Consider the following 11307-nt stretch of genomic DNA (forward strand, 5'->3'; position numbering starts at 1 on the left):
TGAGAACTTAAAAAGACTTCCAAAGCATAAATTCAGGGAATAAAATCCTGAGGAAAGCAGTGAGAAATCTAAACATAGAGCATGCTCTTTGAATGTATTTCCCCTCCTGTCCCTCATGTTCCATACACTGAGCTTCTTTATCCCAAAAGGAAGCACTTCAGAGAAAGTGATGAATGCCTGCCTGATGTCACTGACATCCACCATACTTAAAGGTAGTGTGTTTCCCATAAATTCCTTACTGCAGTCACCTAAATCTACTCAGAACAGGCTCTTCCACTAAGGTGAGGTATGCAAAAGCATCAGGTTTTGCTCCTTCTATTTTCCTATCAGTAGCAAAGGTGGTGGTTACTAATGGTAAAGAATAAGGATCTCCCCACGTTACTCATTCTGATTTCCCTGCCACTTCTTCTACCAGAAATCTTTTTCCCTCAAGCTCTCACCACCATTGTTCACACTAAAAAATGCCATTTTTTTTTTCAGATGTCCAGTGATGAATATTTAAAGAAGGAAAAAAAAAAGAAGAAAAAAGAAGAGAGGCCTATTAATTCAGTGTCTCCCACTGTTACCACTGACTAAGCTACAATTATTCTGCAGAATGCCCTTAAGTGGTAACAGAAAGTGTTGCAAAATAGTAGAAATTGTAAATAAAGGTCAAAGAGAAGGAGACCCCACCCAGCTGAAATTGCAGCTGGGTTTCAGGACAACCCTTTTTGGGACAGAAAGTTTTTACCACCACACAATGAAGAAACTCCTACAAGTATTTAATTAGGACAGGGGGCTTTTGCCTTTGAGTATTCTATTTAAATGGTCACTGTGAAATGAGGATTATATAAAAGCAAGTCCTTTGAACTATTACAGATGGAAATAAGCATCACAGAGAGACTAAATACCTGATGGAGCTGTTGTTGGGATTTTTTAGGTCCTGATGAAGCTTTATCACCCATTCCTGATATTCCTGCTTCTGGATAGCAGTAGACTGTTTTAATTCATTGGTCCATTTGTTCTCCAGATCCTAACAAAACAACAGTGACAACTTGCACGCTCTGGGTTTTCTCTTTTAAAGACAATTGTTTGCATGACATGTTCTAGCTCACCAAAACTACTTTACCTGCTGAGATTCAAAGTGCTGAGCTGCTAACGAATTTACATCTTGGTCTGTTAGGGATTTCCCTAGTTCCTGCATCACCTTATCCATTTCAGCTCCTTGTCTGAAAGAGAAGCAAAAACGTAGGTTTACAACAACCACAGCTCAGGCAGGCAGGTAGACACCAGGAAAAGGGTGTGTTCAGTTTATTTTCAGTAGTCAGATAAGCTTCCACTCAACTTACATTCAACAAGGGGACTCAGAGTTAAAGTGACCACTGTGCTACCATCAGTTCATCCAATACCTCATCCCTCCTTAGTTTCCTTAATCCCCAGCTTCACTTAGCTCTTCACATTCAGCCCTTTCTTCAGCAAGGAACTGATTGACCCCAGCACAGATTTAGCAATGAATACCCACAGAACAAATGTGAGATGAGGGTCAGGGATTCCAAGTCAGCTCCTGTGTCAACAGAACAACGCCTACACTCATCTGGAATAGCCTCAGCAGCTGCCACCAACATACAGTGCTTCTTGCTTAGGACAAACAGATATGATCAATTCCATCAGTCAATACACAGCATAGCTCTTCAACACTCCTCTTAGGATTAAGTGTTCTTTCTTCTATATGCATATTTGAGAAGAAGCAATAAGGAGCAAAAAGGTTTGGTAACACATTATTGGCAACATTTAGCCCCTAACTAGTACTGTTCAGTCTAGAGGAAAACCAGAATCACAGCACATATCTGGTGGGGTGAGACCTCAAAGATCATCCAGTCCAACCTTCAACCTAGCTCAACACTAAACCATGTCCCTAAGCACCAGGTCCACATGTTGCATGAACACCTCCAGGGATGATGACTCTACCACTGCCCTGGGCAGACCATTCCATTGTTTGAGAACCCTTTCAGTGAAAAAGTAGTTCCTAATACCCAGCCTGAACCTCCCCTGACACAGTTTGGAACTGTTTCCTCTGCTCCTGTCACTTGCCATCAAGAAGACGCTGGCCCCTCCTTGCTCCATCCTCCTTTCAGGTAGTTGTAGAGAGCAATGAGGTCTCCCCTCAGCCTCCTCTTCTCCAAACTGTGTAACCCCAGCTCCCTCAGATGCCCCTCGCAGGCCAGGTGCTCCAGGCCCTTCTTCAGCCTCATTGCCCGTCTCTGGACACACTTCAGCACCTCCATGTCCTCCTTTCTATAGTTAGGAGCCCAGAACTGAACACAACACTTGAGGTGTGGCCTCACCAGTGCTAAGTACAGGGGGATGATCGCCTCCCTGTTCCCACTGTCCAGAGTGTTTCTAATCCAAGCCAGGATGCCATTGGCTTTCTTGGCCACCTGGGCACTGCTGACTCATATTCAGTCGACCATCAACCAATCCCCCCAGGTCCTTCTCCAAGTTGCAGCTTGGCAGTATTTCTACTTAGAATACTAAACTAGACCTGCTGAGAATATTCTGCACCTTACAAGCGTCTATCATCTATACTTCACCTATATTGGTGTGTCTTCGTTTTCCTTAACCTATTCTCCCTAAAGGGAAAAAAATAAGGGGAGGGAAGGGAGTGGGGAGGTGGGCAGGAAAGAAAAGGAAACCCAGCATAGCGTGTGCTCCCTCTTGTGGGCAAAGCAGCAACCTGCAGCTATTCACAAACTTCCCTAAAGCTCAAATTCAGCAGCTTCTGATTTTAAAACTGGTCTTTTGCCCATATTTTCATATAATTGATTTTCTAGATATCCTAAGCACTTTATGTTACTAGACCACTTCACTGTGGATAGAACGCTGGAAATCAAATATTACAGTATCACAGTCTCACAGTATACCCAAGGTTGGAAGAGACCTCGAGGATCATCAAGTCCAACCTGTCACCACAGACCTCATGACTAGACCAAGGCACCAAGTGCCACGTCCAATCCCCTCTTGAACACCTCCAGGGGTGGTGACTACACCACCTCCCTGGGCAGCACATTCCAATGGTGAACGACTCTTTCGGTGAAGAACTTTCTCCTCACCTCCAGCCTAAACTTCCCCGGTGCAGCTTGAGACTGTGTCTTCTTGTTCTGGTGCTGGCTGCCTGGGAGAAGAGACCAACCCCTTCCCGGCTACAACAACCCTTCAGGTAGTTGTAGAGGGCAATGGGGTGATCCCTGAGCCTCCTCTTCTCCAGGCTAAGCAACCCCAGCTCCCTCAGCCTCTCCTCACAGGGCTGTGCTCAAGGCCTCTCCCCAGCCTTGTTGCCCTTCTCTGGACACATTCAAGTCTCTCAATGTCCTTCTTAAACTGAGGGGCCCAGAACTGGACACAGGACTCAAGGTGCGGCCTAACCAATGCAGAGTCCAGGGGCACAATGACTTCCCTGCTCCTGCTGGCCACACTGTTCCTGATGCAGGCCAGGATGCCATTGGCCCTCTTGGCCACCTGGGCACACTGCTGGCTCATGTTTAGGCGGCTGTCGATCAGCACCCCCAGGTCCCTCTCCGTTTGGCAGCTCTCCAGCCACTCTGACCCCAGCCTGTATTAACTTTGACAGCCTTAGCTTTGATTATCCTAAGTGACTCAGAATGAGATAGCTGACTCTAATGACACAAGCCAAGCACCAAAAAGCTTTCAAGAGGGAAATATAAAATGGAAATAGGGCTTATACAGTGAAATACAAGTTGACACATGGTGTTGTGTACACATCTTAGAATCATAGAATCAATAAGGTTAGAAAAGACCTCAAAGATCATCAAGTCCAACCTGTCAGCCAACACCTCATGACTACTAAACCATGGCACCAAGTGTCACATCCAATCCCTTTCTGAACAACCCCAGGGATGGGGACTCCACCACCTCCCTGGGCAGCACATTCCCATGGCTAACAACTCTCTCTGTGAAGAGCTTCCTCCTCACCTCCAGCCTAATCTTGCGGCATTTAATAAGAGGGGAAAAAAGAAGGAATACCTTTCCCGTAGTTTCTTCAGTTCCACATCTCTTTCACTTATTAATTCTGAGATGCTAACAAAATAATTGTGTTCCAGGTTTAACAGCATTTCAGAAGCTGAAGAATGTATTAGGTCATGATAAACATCTGCAAAATCTTCATCCCAGCTGGTTTCCTCAGGTTTTGCATATTCTAATGTTGTCTGTAAAAAGATTTGAAAGCATAGAACATAGTTTAGGACACAGAAGAATCCCTCATACCATCAGGAAACATCAAGGGTTTGACTACAGTGAGGAATTACCAATTTTCAGCCATCACCAGCAGGAAAAGAACAAAATTATCCACAAGAACATTTGCAACTGACTTATTTTAGGTAAGGCCCAGGGCACTAGCTGTGCAAAGAGTCTTTTGCTAGAAAGGATGACTAACCTCCAACTTCAGTAGAATGTAATCAACAATGCAGATTTGAGAAAGGCTATCTTTACTGAGCACAGAATGGCCCAAAGATGCCAGTCTTGCTGGCTCCTTTATATTGAAACACACCTTACACATGCAATCACTCCCACCAGATTCAGCTGAATTGAAGTTGTATCACTGAAGTGGAGGTTAGAAATACCAAAAAATATCCTAATCCTAACCCTTGTACTCAGAGGCTAACCTGGCTCACACAAACCACTAGCACAGAAACCTGGAAACTCCTCAATGCTTTATCACATTCCCATGCTCACCCAATACACACTTTTCCTTCACAAAGGTTAAGCTAACTTCATGTTGTTGACACTCATGAAGGCAGATGATTTGCTTCCAATTCTCTTTGTAAGAGAGGTATGTTGTGGAATTTTTCACATTCTTCTATATTCCATGACAGGCAAACTCAATTCCCATAATTTCTTCCTCAAATGCTGCAGTTTCTATCATTCTTTCTCTCTGCTAGGACTCCTCCAGTTCTTCTGCATTCCTCCCTAGGCTCAAGGTGAGGAGAAAGTTCTTCACAGCAAGAGTGATTGGCTGGGCTGCCCAGGGAGGTGGTGGCGTCACTCTCCCTAGAGGTGTTCAAGAAAGGATTGGATGTGGCACTTGAAGCCATGGTTCAGTTAGTCATGAAGTGTTTGGCATTAAGTGATAGGCTGGACTTGATCTCTGAGGTCTTTTCCAACCTTGTTGATTCTATGATTCTATTTTGAAGATCACACACAGAACAGGATGCATGACTCCACCTAAATACTCATCATTGCTAAACAGCATCATAGAACTCTTTAGGATTGGAAGGGATCTCAAGGATCATCCAGCTCCAACCCCCATGCCACAGGCAGGGACACCTCACACTACATCAGGTTGCTCAGAGTGACATCCAGCCTGGCCTTAAAAACCTCCAGGGATGAGGCTGCCACCACCTCCCTGGGCAACCTATTCATTGCCTCCCCACCCTCATGGGGAAGAACTTCTTCCTAACATCCAATCTGAATCTACCCATTTCTAGATTTTTTTCCATTCCCCCTAGTCCTATCACTCCCTGACACCCTAAAAAGTCCCTCCCCAGCTTTCTTGTAGGCCCCCTTCAGATACTGGAAGGCCACAATAGTGTCTCCTTGGAGCATTCTCACCAGAGTGGAGTAGAATTGGAGAATCACCTCCCTTGACCTGCTGGCTGTGCTTCTCTTGATGCAGCCCGGGCTGCAAGGTCACACTGCTGGCTCATGTTGAGCTTCTCATCCACCAGCACCCCCAAGGCCTTTTCTTCAGGGCTGCTCTCAAGCCAGTCCCTGCCCAGCCTGTATCGGTGCTTGGGATTGCCCAGACCCAGATGCAAGACCTTGCACTTGGTCTTGTTGAGCCTCATGAGGTTGTCATGGGCTCACCTCTCCAGGTTGTCAAGGTCTCTCTGGATGCATCCCTTCCCTCCAGGTGTGAGCTGCACCACACAGCTTGGTGTCATCAGCAAACCTGCTGAGAGTGCACTTAATGCACTTAAATGCATTAAATGCACTTAATGCATTTCACCAGCAAAGATGCTAAACAAGACTGGTCCCAGGTCTGATCCCTGAGGGACTCCACTTGTCACTGGCCTCCACTTGGACCTGGACACATTGGGTGCAGCCATCAAGCCAGTTCTTTATCCACTGAATGGTCCATCCATGGAACCCATACTGCAGCAGCCTGGAGACCAGGATGTCGTGCAGGACAGTGTCAAAGGCTTTGCTAAGGTCCAGGCCAATAATGTAAAATAGTCACAAGAACTCAGGAAATGATCTTGAAAAGTCTCTTTCAACTATATACTTCCTCTTTGGAGTCATCATTGTGATTATTGAGATTCAGGATAAGAGTACCACTGTACAAGCTCTTGCTCAGATTCTAATGCACTTTAGCAAGTCTATTTTTGTTGGAGTGCCACTAGCTGTTTACCTCTCAATTTTGTACCTTTTGACTGTACTAAATTTAGGAACAACTTGACTGAGAGCTTTGTAGGATGAAGATTGAATGATAACTGTCACATAATAAACAAACAAACAAACAAAGGTAAGAATTGATCACTAAAAGTGAATTTTCAGCCTCAACCTTACCTCTTTGTAAGCTTTAGCCCAAGAATCTGCCAGCTGGTTTATGTCTACTTTTCCTGATTTCACTGCCTCCAGAGCCATTTCAGCTTCTCTGTCATAATCTTTTATAGTTTCCTCTTCTATGAACTTATGAAGAGATTCCTTCAGGTCTAATGCAACAAGAAGAGAATGCTCCATCAGTAAAACATGTCAGTGGAAGTACTGGAAACATACAAATAAGACTTTTCTGAACACTTTTTACTTGAGCACCTTACCTGACAGCATTGACAAGAATTTTCTTTAATGTTTTGAAAATATTTTTTTGAAGGCTGTCTTGGTAAACACCCTTCTTCTGCTCTCTTAAAGCAGGCTGTGTCCAGTTCTGGGCCCCTCAGTTTAAGAAGGGCACTGAGACACTTCAATGTCTCCAGAGAAGGGCAACGAGGCTGGGGACAGGCCTCGAGCACAAGCCCTACGAGGAGAGCCTCAGGGAGCTGGGGTTGCTTAGCCTGGAGAAGAGGAAGCTTTGGGGTGACCTTATTGCTGTCTACAGCTACCTGAAGGGAGGTTGTAGCCATTAGGGGGTTGGTCTCTTCTCCCAGGCAGCCAGCACCAGAACAAGAAGACACTGTTTCAAGCTGTGCCAGGGGAAGTTTAGGCTGGAGGTGAGGAGAAAGTTCTTCCCAGAGTTGTTAGCCATTGGGATGTGCTGCCCAGGGAGGTGGTGGAGTCACCATCCCTGGAGGTGTTCTAGAGGGGATTGGATGTGGCACTTGGTGCCATGGTTTAGTCATGAGGTCTGTGGTGACAGGTTGGACTTGATGACCTTTGAGGTCTCTTCCAACCTTGGTGATTCTGAGATTCTGTGCAGGACACTTTTGGATGTGGACACTAATTTTAAAAGAGGCAATCCTTACCACTTTCTATAAAGCATGGCAGGTTGTGCAGAAGCATGAGACGTCCATGCAGATGGCTAATATTCTCTTGCACAGGGAATTTGAGAGGCACAGTAAGCACCAAATGTTGATTTCCAGCATTGAATTCGTACACATAGTCTCTCTCCCTAGTGCAGGTCTTCCCTTTATTAGGCTTCATCTTCTTGAACTGATTTCCTGCATCAGAAATGAAAATGACATGAGTTATGTTCTTGTAAAATTGTAAGCAAAACTCCTAAATAAGGATGGTTTTGTTCATAATTAACAGTTGTGACAAGAAAACTTCAAAAGCCCAGGCTTTTTATTGGTACTCTAAGAAGAGTGTGTCCAGCAGATCGAGGGAGGTTCTCCTCTCCCTCTACTCTGCCCCAGTGAGACCTCATCTTGAGTCCTGCCTTCAGTTTTGGGCTCCCCAGTTTAAGAGGGACAGGGATCTGCCAGAAAGGGTCCAGGGGAGGGCTATGAGGATGATTAAGGGACTGGAGCATTGCCTGGTGAGGAAAGGCTGAGGAACTTTGGACTTTTTATTCTGGAAAAGAGAAGACTTAGAGGGAATTTAATAAATGTCTATAAATATCTGAGGGCTGGGGGTCAGTAAGGAGGGGCCAGGCTCTGCTCACTTGCTCCCTGTGATATGGCAAGGGGCAATGGATATCAACTACAGCACAGGAGGTTCCACCTCAACACGAGGGGGAACTTCTTTACAGTTAGGGTCACAGAGCACTGGAACAGGCTGCCCAGAGAGGTTGTGGAGTCTCCTTCTCTGGAGACATTCAAGGCCCATCTGGATGTGTTCCTCTGTGACCTGAGCTAGATTGTATGGCCCTGCTCTGGCAGGGGGGTTGAACTCTTTGGGTCCCTTCCAATCCCTGACATCCTATGATCCCGTGACTTACAAATATATAGGTAGGAACTGAAGCAGAAATATTAGTCTCCAAAATATTGAATTGAGTGTATCAATACATGAACTTGGGTAATTACTCTTATAAATTACAGTAGGCAGAATTTGGGCAAAAGAAATCTTCATAAATAGCAAACTAACTGAGACACTGGAACTGATGCCAAGCAGACCTGAAAATCTGAAATCCTTCATAATGCATTTGGCTTTATTTTCTGCCTTTCTGCAGGTGGTAGACTTGGAGGAGCAGGAGTTTGCAAACCTCTTTAGAGAATACCCATTTTGACACTTTGAAACCTCCTTTAAGGTAGATTGTCATTATTATTAAATAGTAACTATAAAAATAAGCCACAAGAAAAGCAAAAGAACTGTTCACAGTATGAAAATACAAGATGGGAGCATGCAGCTGTGTCAGTAATTCCCTCCACTGAGGAGGGAATTTCCATTCCTCTCTTTTGAGCATTATCTGCAAAGCTGGACACAACACTCCATCTCAAATCTCCTCAGTGCTTTACCACTGCCCAGGGAGAAGTAGAAAACAAAAGAAAGAAACAAAAAGAAGGGAAAAAAAGGGGGAAAAATAAAAGAAGAGGAAAAAAAGGAAAAGAAAAAAAGAAGGAAAAAAAAGGAAGGAAAAAAAGAAGAACAAAAAAAGAAAAAAAAAAGAAAAAAAGAAGGAAAAAACAAAGGAAAAAAAGGAAGAAAAAAAAGAAGGGGAAAAAGAAGAAGGGGAAAAAGAAGAAGGGGAAAAAGAAGAAGGGGAAAAAGAAGAAGGGGAAAAAGAAGAAGGGGAAAAAGAAGAAGGGGAAAAAGAAGAAGGGGAAAAAGAAGAAGGGGAAAAAGAAGAAGGGGAAAAAGAAGAAGGGGAAAAAGAAGAAGGGGAAAAAGAAGAAGGGGAAAAAGAAGAAGGGGAAAAAGAAGAAGGGGAAAAGAAGAAGGGGAAAAAGAAGAAGGGGAAAAAGAAGAAGGGGAAAAAGAAGAAGGGGAAAAAGAAGAAGGGGAAAAAGAAGAAGGGGAAAAAGAAGAAGGGGAAAAAGAAGAAGGGGAAAAAGAAGAAGGGGAAAAAGAAGAAGGGGAAAAAGAAGAAGGGGAAAAAAAAGAAGGGGGAAAAAAAGAAGGGGGAAAAAAAGAAGGGGGAAAAAAAGAAGGGGGAAAAAAAGAAGGGGGAAAAAAAGAAGGGGGAAAAAAAGAAGGGGGAAAAAAAGAAGGGGGAAAAAAGAAGGGGAAAAAAAGAAGGGGAAAAAAAGAAGGGGAAAAAAAGAAGGGGAAAAAAAGAAGGGGAAAAAAAGAAGGGGAAAAAAAGAAGGGGAAAAAAAGAAGGGGAAAAAAGAAGGGGGAAAAAGAAGGGGGGAAAAGAAGGGGGGAAAAAAGAAGGGGGAAAAAAGAAGGGGGAAAAAAGAAGGGGGAAAAAAGAAGGGGGAAAAAAGAAGGGGGAAAAAAGAAGGGGGAAAAAAGAAGGGGGAAAAAAGAAGGGGGAAAAAAGAAGGGGGAAAAAAGAAGGGGGAAAAAAGAAGGGGGAAAAAAGAAGGGGGAAAAAAGAAGGGGGAAAAAAGAAGGGGGAAAAAAGAAGGGGGAAAAAAGAAGGGGGAAAAAAGAAGGGGGAAAAAAGAAGGGGGAAAAAAGAAGGGGGAAAAAAGAAGGGGGAAAAAAGAAGGGGGAAAAAAGAAGGGGGAAAAAAGAAGGGGGAAAAAAGAAGGGGGAAAAAAGAAGGGGGAAAAAAGAAGGGGGAAAAAAGAAGGGGGAAAAAAGAAGGGGGAAAAAAGAAGGGGGAAAAAAGAAGGGGGAAAAAAGAAGGGGGAAAAAAGAAGGGGGAAAAAAGAAGGGGGAAAAAAGAAGGGGGAAAAAAGAAGGGGGAAAAAAGAAGGGGGAAAAAAGAAGGGGGAAAAAAGAAGGGGGAAAAAAGAAGGGGGAAAAAAGAAGGGGGAAAAAAGAAGGGGGAAAAAAGAAGGGGGAAAAAAGAAGGGGGAAAAAAGAAGGGGGAAAAAAGAAGGGGGAAAAAAGAAGGGGGAAAAAAGAAGGGGGAAAAAAGAAGGGGGAAAAAAGAAGGGGGAAAAAAGAAGGGGGAAAAAAGAAGGGGAAAAAAGAAGGGGAAAAAAAAAGGGGAAAATAAAAAGGGAATACAAAAGAAGGGGAAAAAAAAAAAAAAGGGGGGGGGGGAAAAAAAAAAAGGTGTGCCTTCCACAGCAAAATTTATGGGGCTAGTTTACAGAAATATTTGGTTTGGTTTTGTGAACAAACCCACACGTTGAAGCCTACGATTAAACAAATCAGCCACGAACTGCTTCAGCGTAACAACAAAAATCTCAATGAACGCTCATCCGAGGCTGTCTCCAGGTCTCCTCTCCCTCTGCCATAGGGAAGGATTCAAAGGCCACTGCTCAGAAACACGACGCTGACGAACGTCTTCCTGCTGCTCCCCGACACAAGAAGATTTACTGGGGAGGGAAAGGTCCGAGGCAGGTGACCGCCGCTGCCTCCGAGCCCAGCGCAGCCCCAGCAGAGAGGACAAAACCTCTTCCCCTAACCGGCGCTGGTGTCCTCAGCTCCAGCTGAGGTACCAGAGAGATGGCCCACGCCACGACAGCCAGCACTAGCTCCAGCTGCTTGAAAAAGAGGAAACGAAACTGCCTGCGGGAGGAAAAGGCCTGCAAGATGCCACCCACCTTCACCCCCCACTCCCGGGAAGGCTCCAAAACCCCAGGGTAAACAGCCCCTCAGCTCGGACTGTGCAGCGCCCACAGCCGCTGGTGCCGCTTTCCTCGTCGCGGAGGACACAAGCGCTGTCCTCTTCCCTATTGGCTCACCTGGGTTCCGGACAGACAGGTGAGGGGAAGCGGCGAGCTACAGCACAGGGGGTGCGGCTCGTCCACTGAAAAAAGGCGGCGGCAGTGCCGCCATCAGATCCCGCCTCCTTGTTGGACCCTGCACGTCCGGGGC

The 11307-nt window shown here is 45.1% G+C and overlaps 1 protein-coding gene across 3 annotated transcripts in view; it reads right to left on the reverse strand.

The window, feature by feature from the left end:
* FERRY3 (FERRY endosomal RAB5 effector complex subunit 3) overlaps positions 1-11303 on the reverse strand; it is a 36311-nt gene extending 25008 nt beyond the window's left edge. The window contains exons 1-6 of one of the 3 annotated variants that reach the window (XM_068160925.1): positions 11175-11303; positions 7455-7649; positions 6562-6707; positions 4021-4202; positions 1109-1208; positions 891-1012 (exon numbers count right to left, since the gene is read on the reverse strand). In XM_068160925.1, the coding sequence (XP_068017026.1) occupies positions 891-1012; positions 1109-1208; positions 4021-4202; positions 6562-6707; positions 7455-7632 (728 nt within the window). In that variant the 5' untranslated portion in view covers positions 7633-7649; positions 11175-11303. Of the gene's footprint in view, positions 1-890; positions 1013-1108; positions 1209-4020; positions 4203-6561; positions 6708-7454; positions 7650-11033; positions 11137-11174 lie in introns of those variants that run through there. The other 2 variants (XM_068160924.1, XM_068160926.1) reach the window with 2 other exon arrangements.
* Between the last annotated feature and the right edge of the window lie 4 nt (positions 11304-11307).

This window comes from Melanerpes formicivorus, unplaced genomic scaffold (genome assembly GCF_026170545.1).
Source record: "Melanerpes formicivorus ecotype bairdi unplaced genomic scaffold, bMelFor1.0.p_v2 SCAF_54, whole genome shotgun sequence".
NCBI lineage: Eukaryota > Metazoa > Chordata > Aves > Piciformes > Picidae > Melanerpes > Melanerpes formicivorus.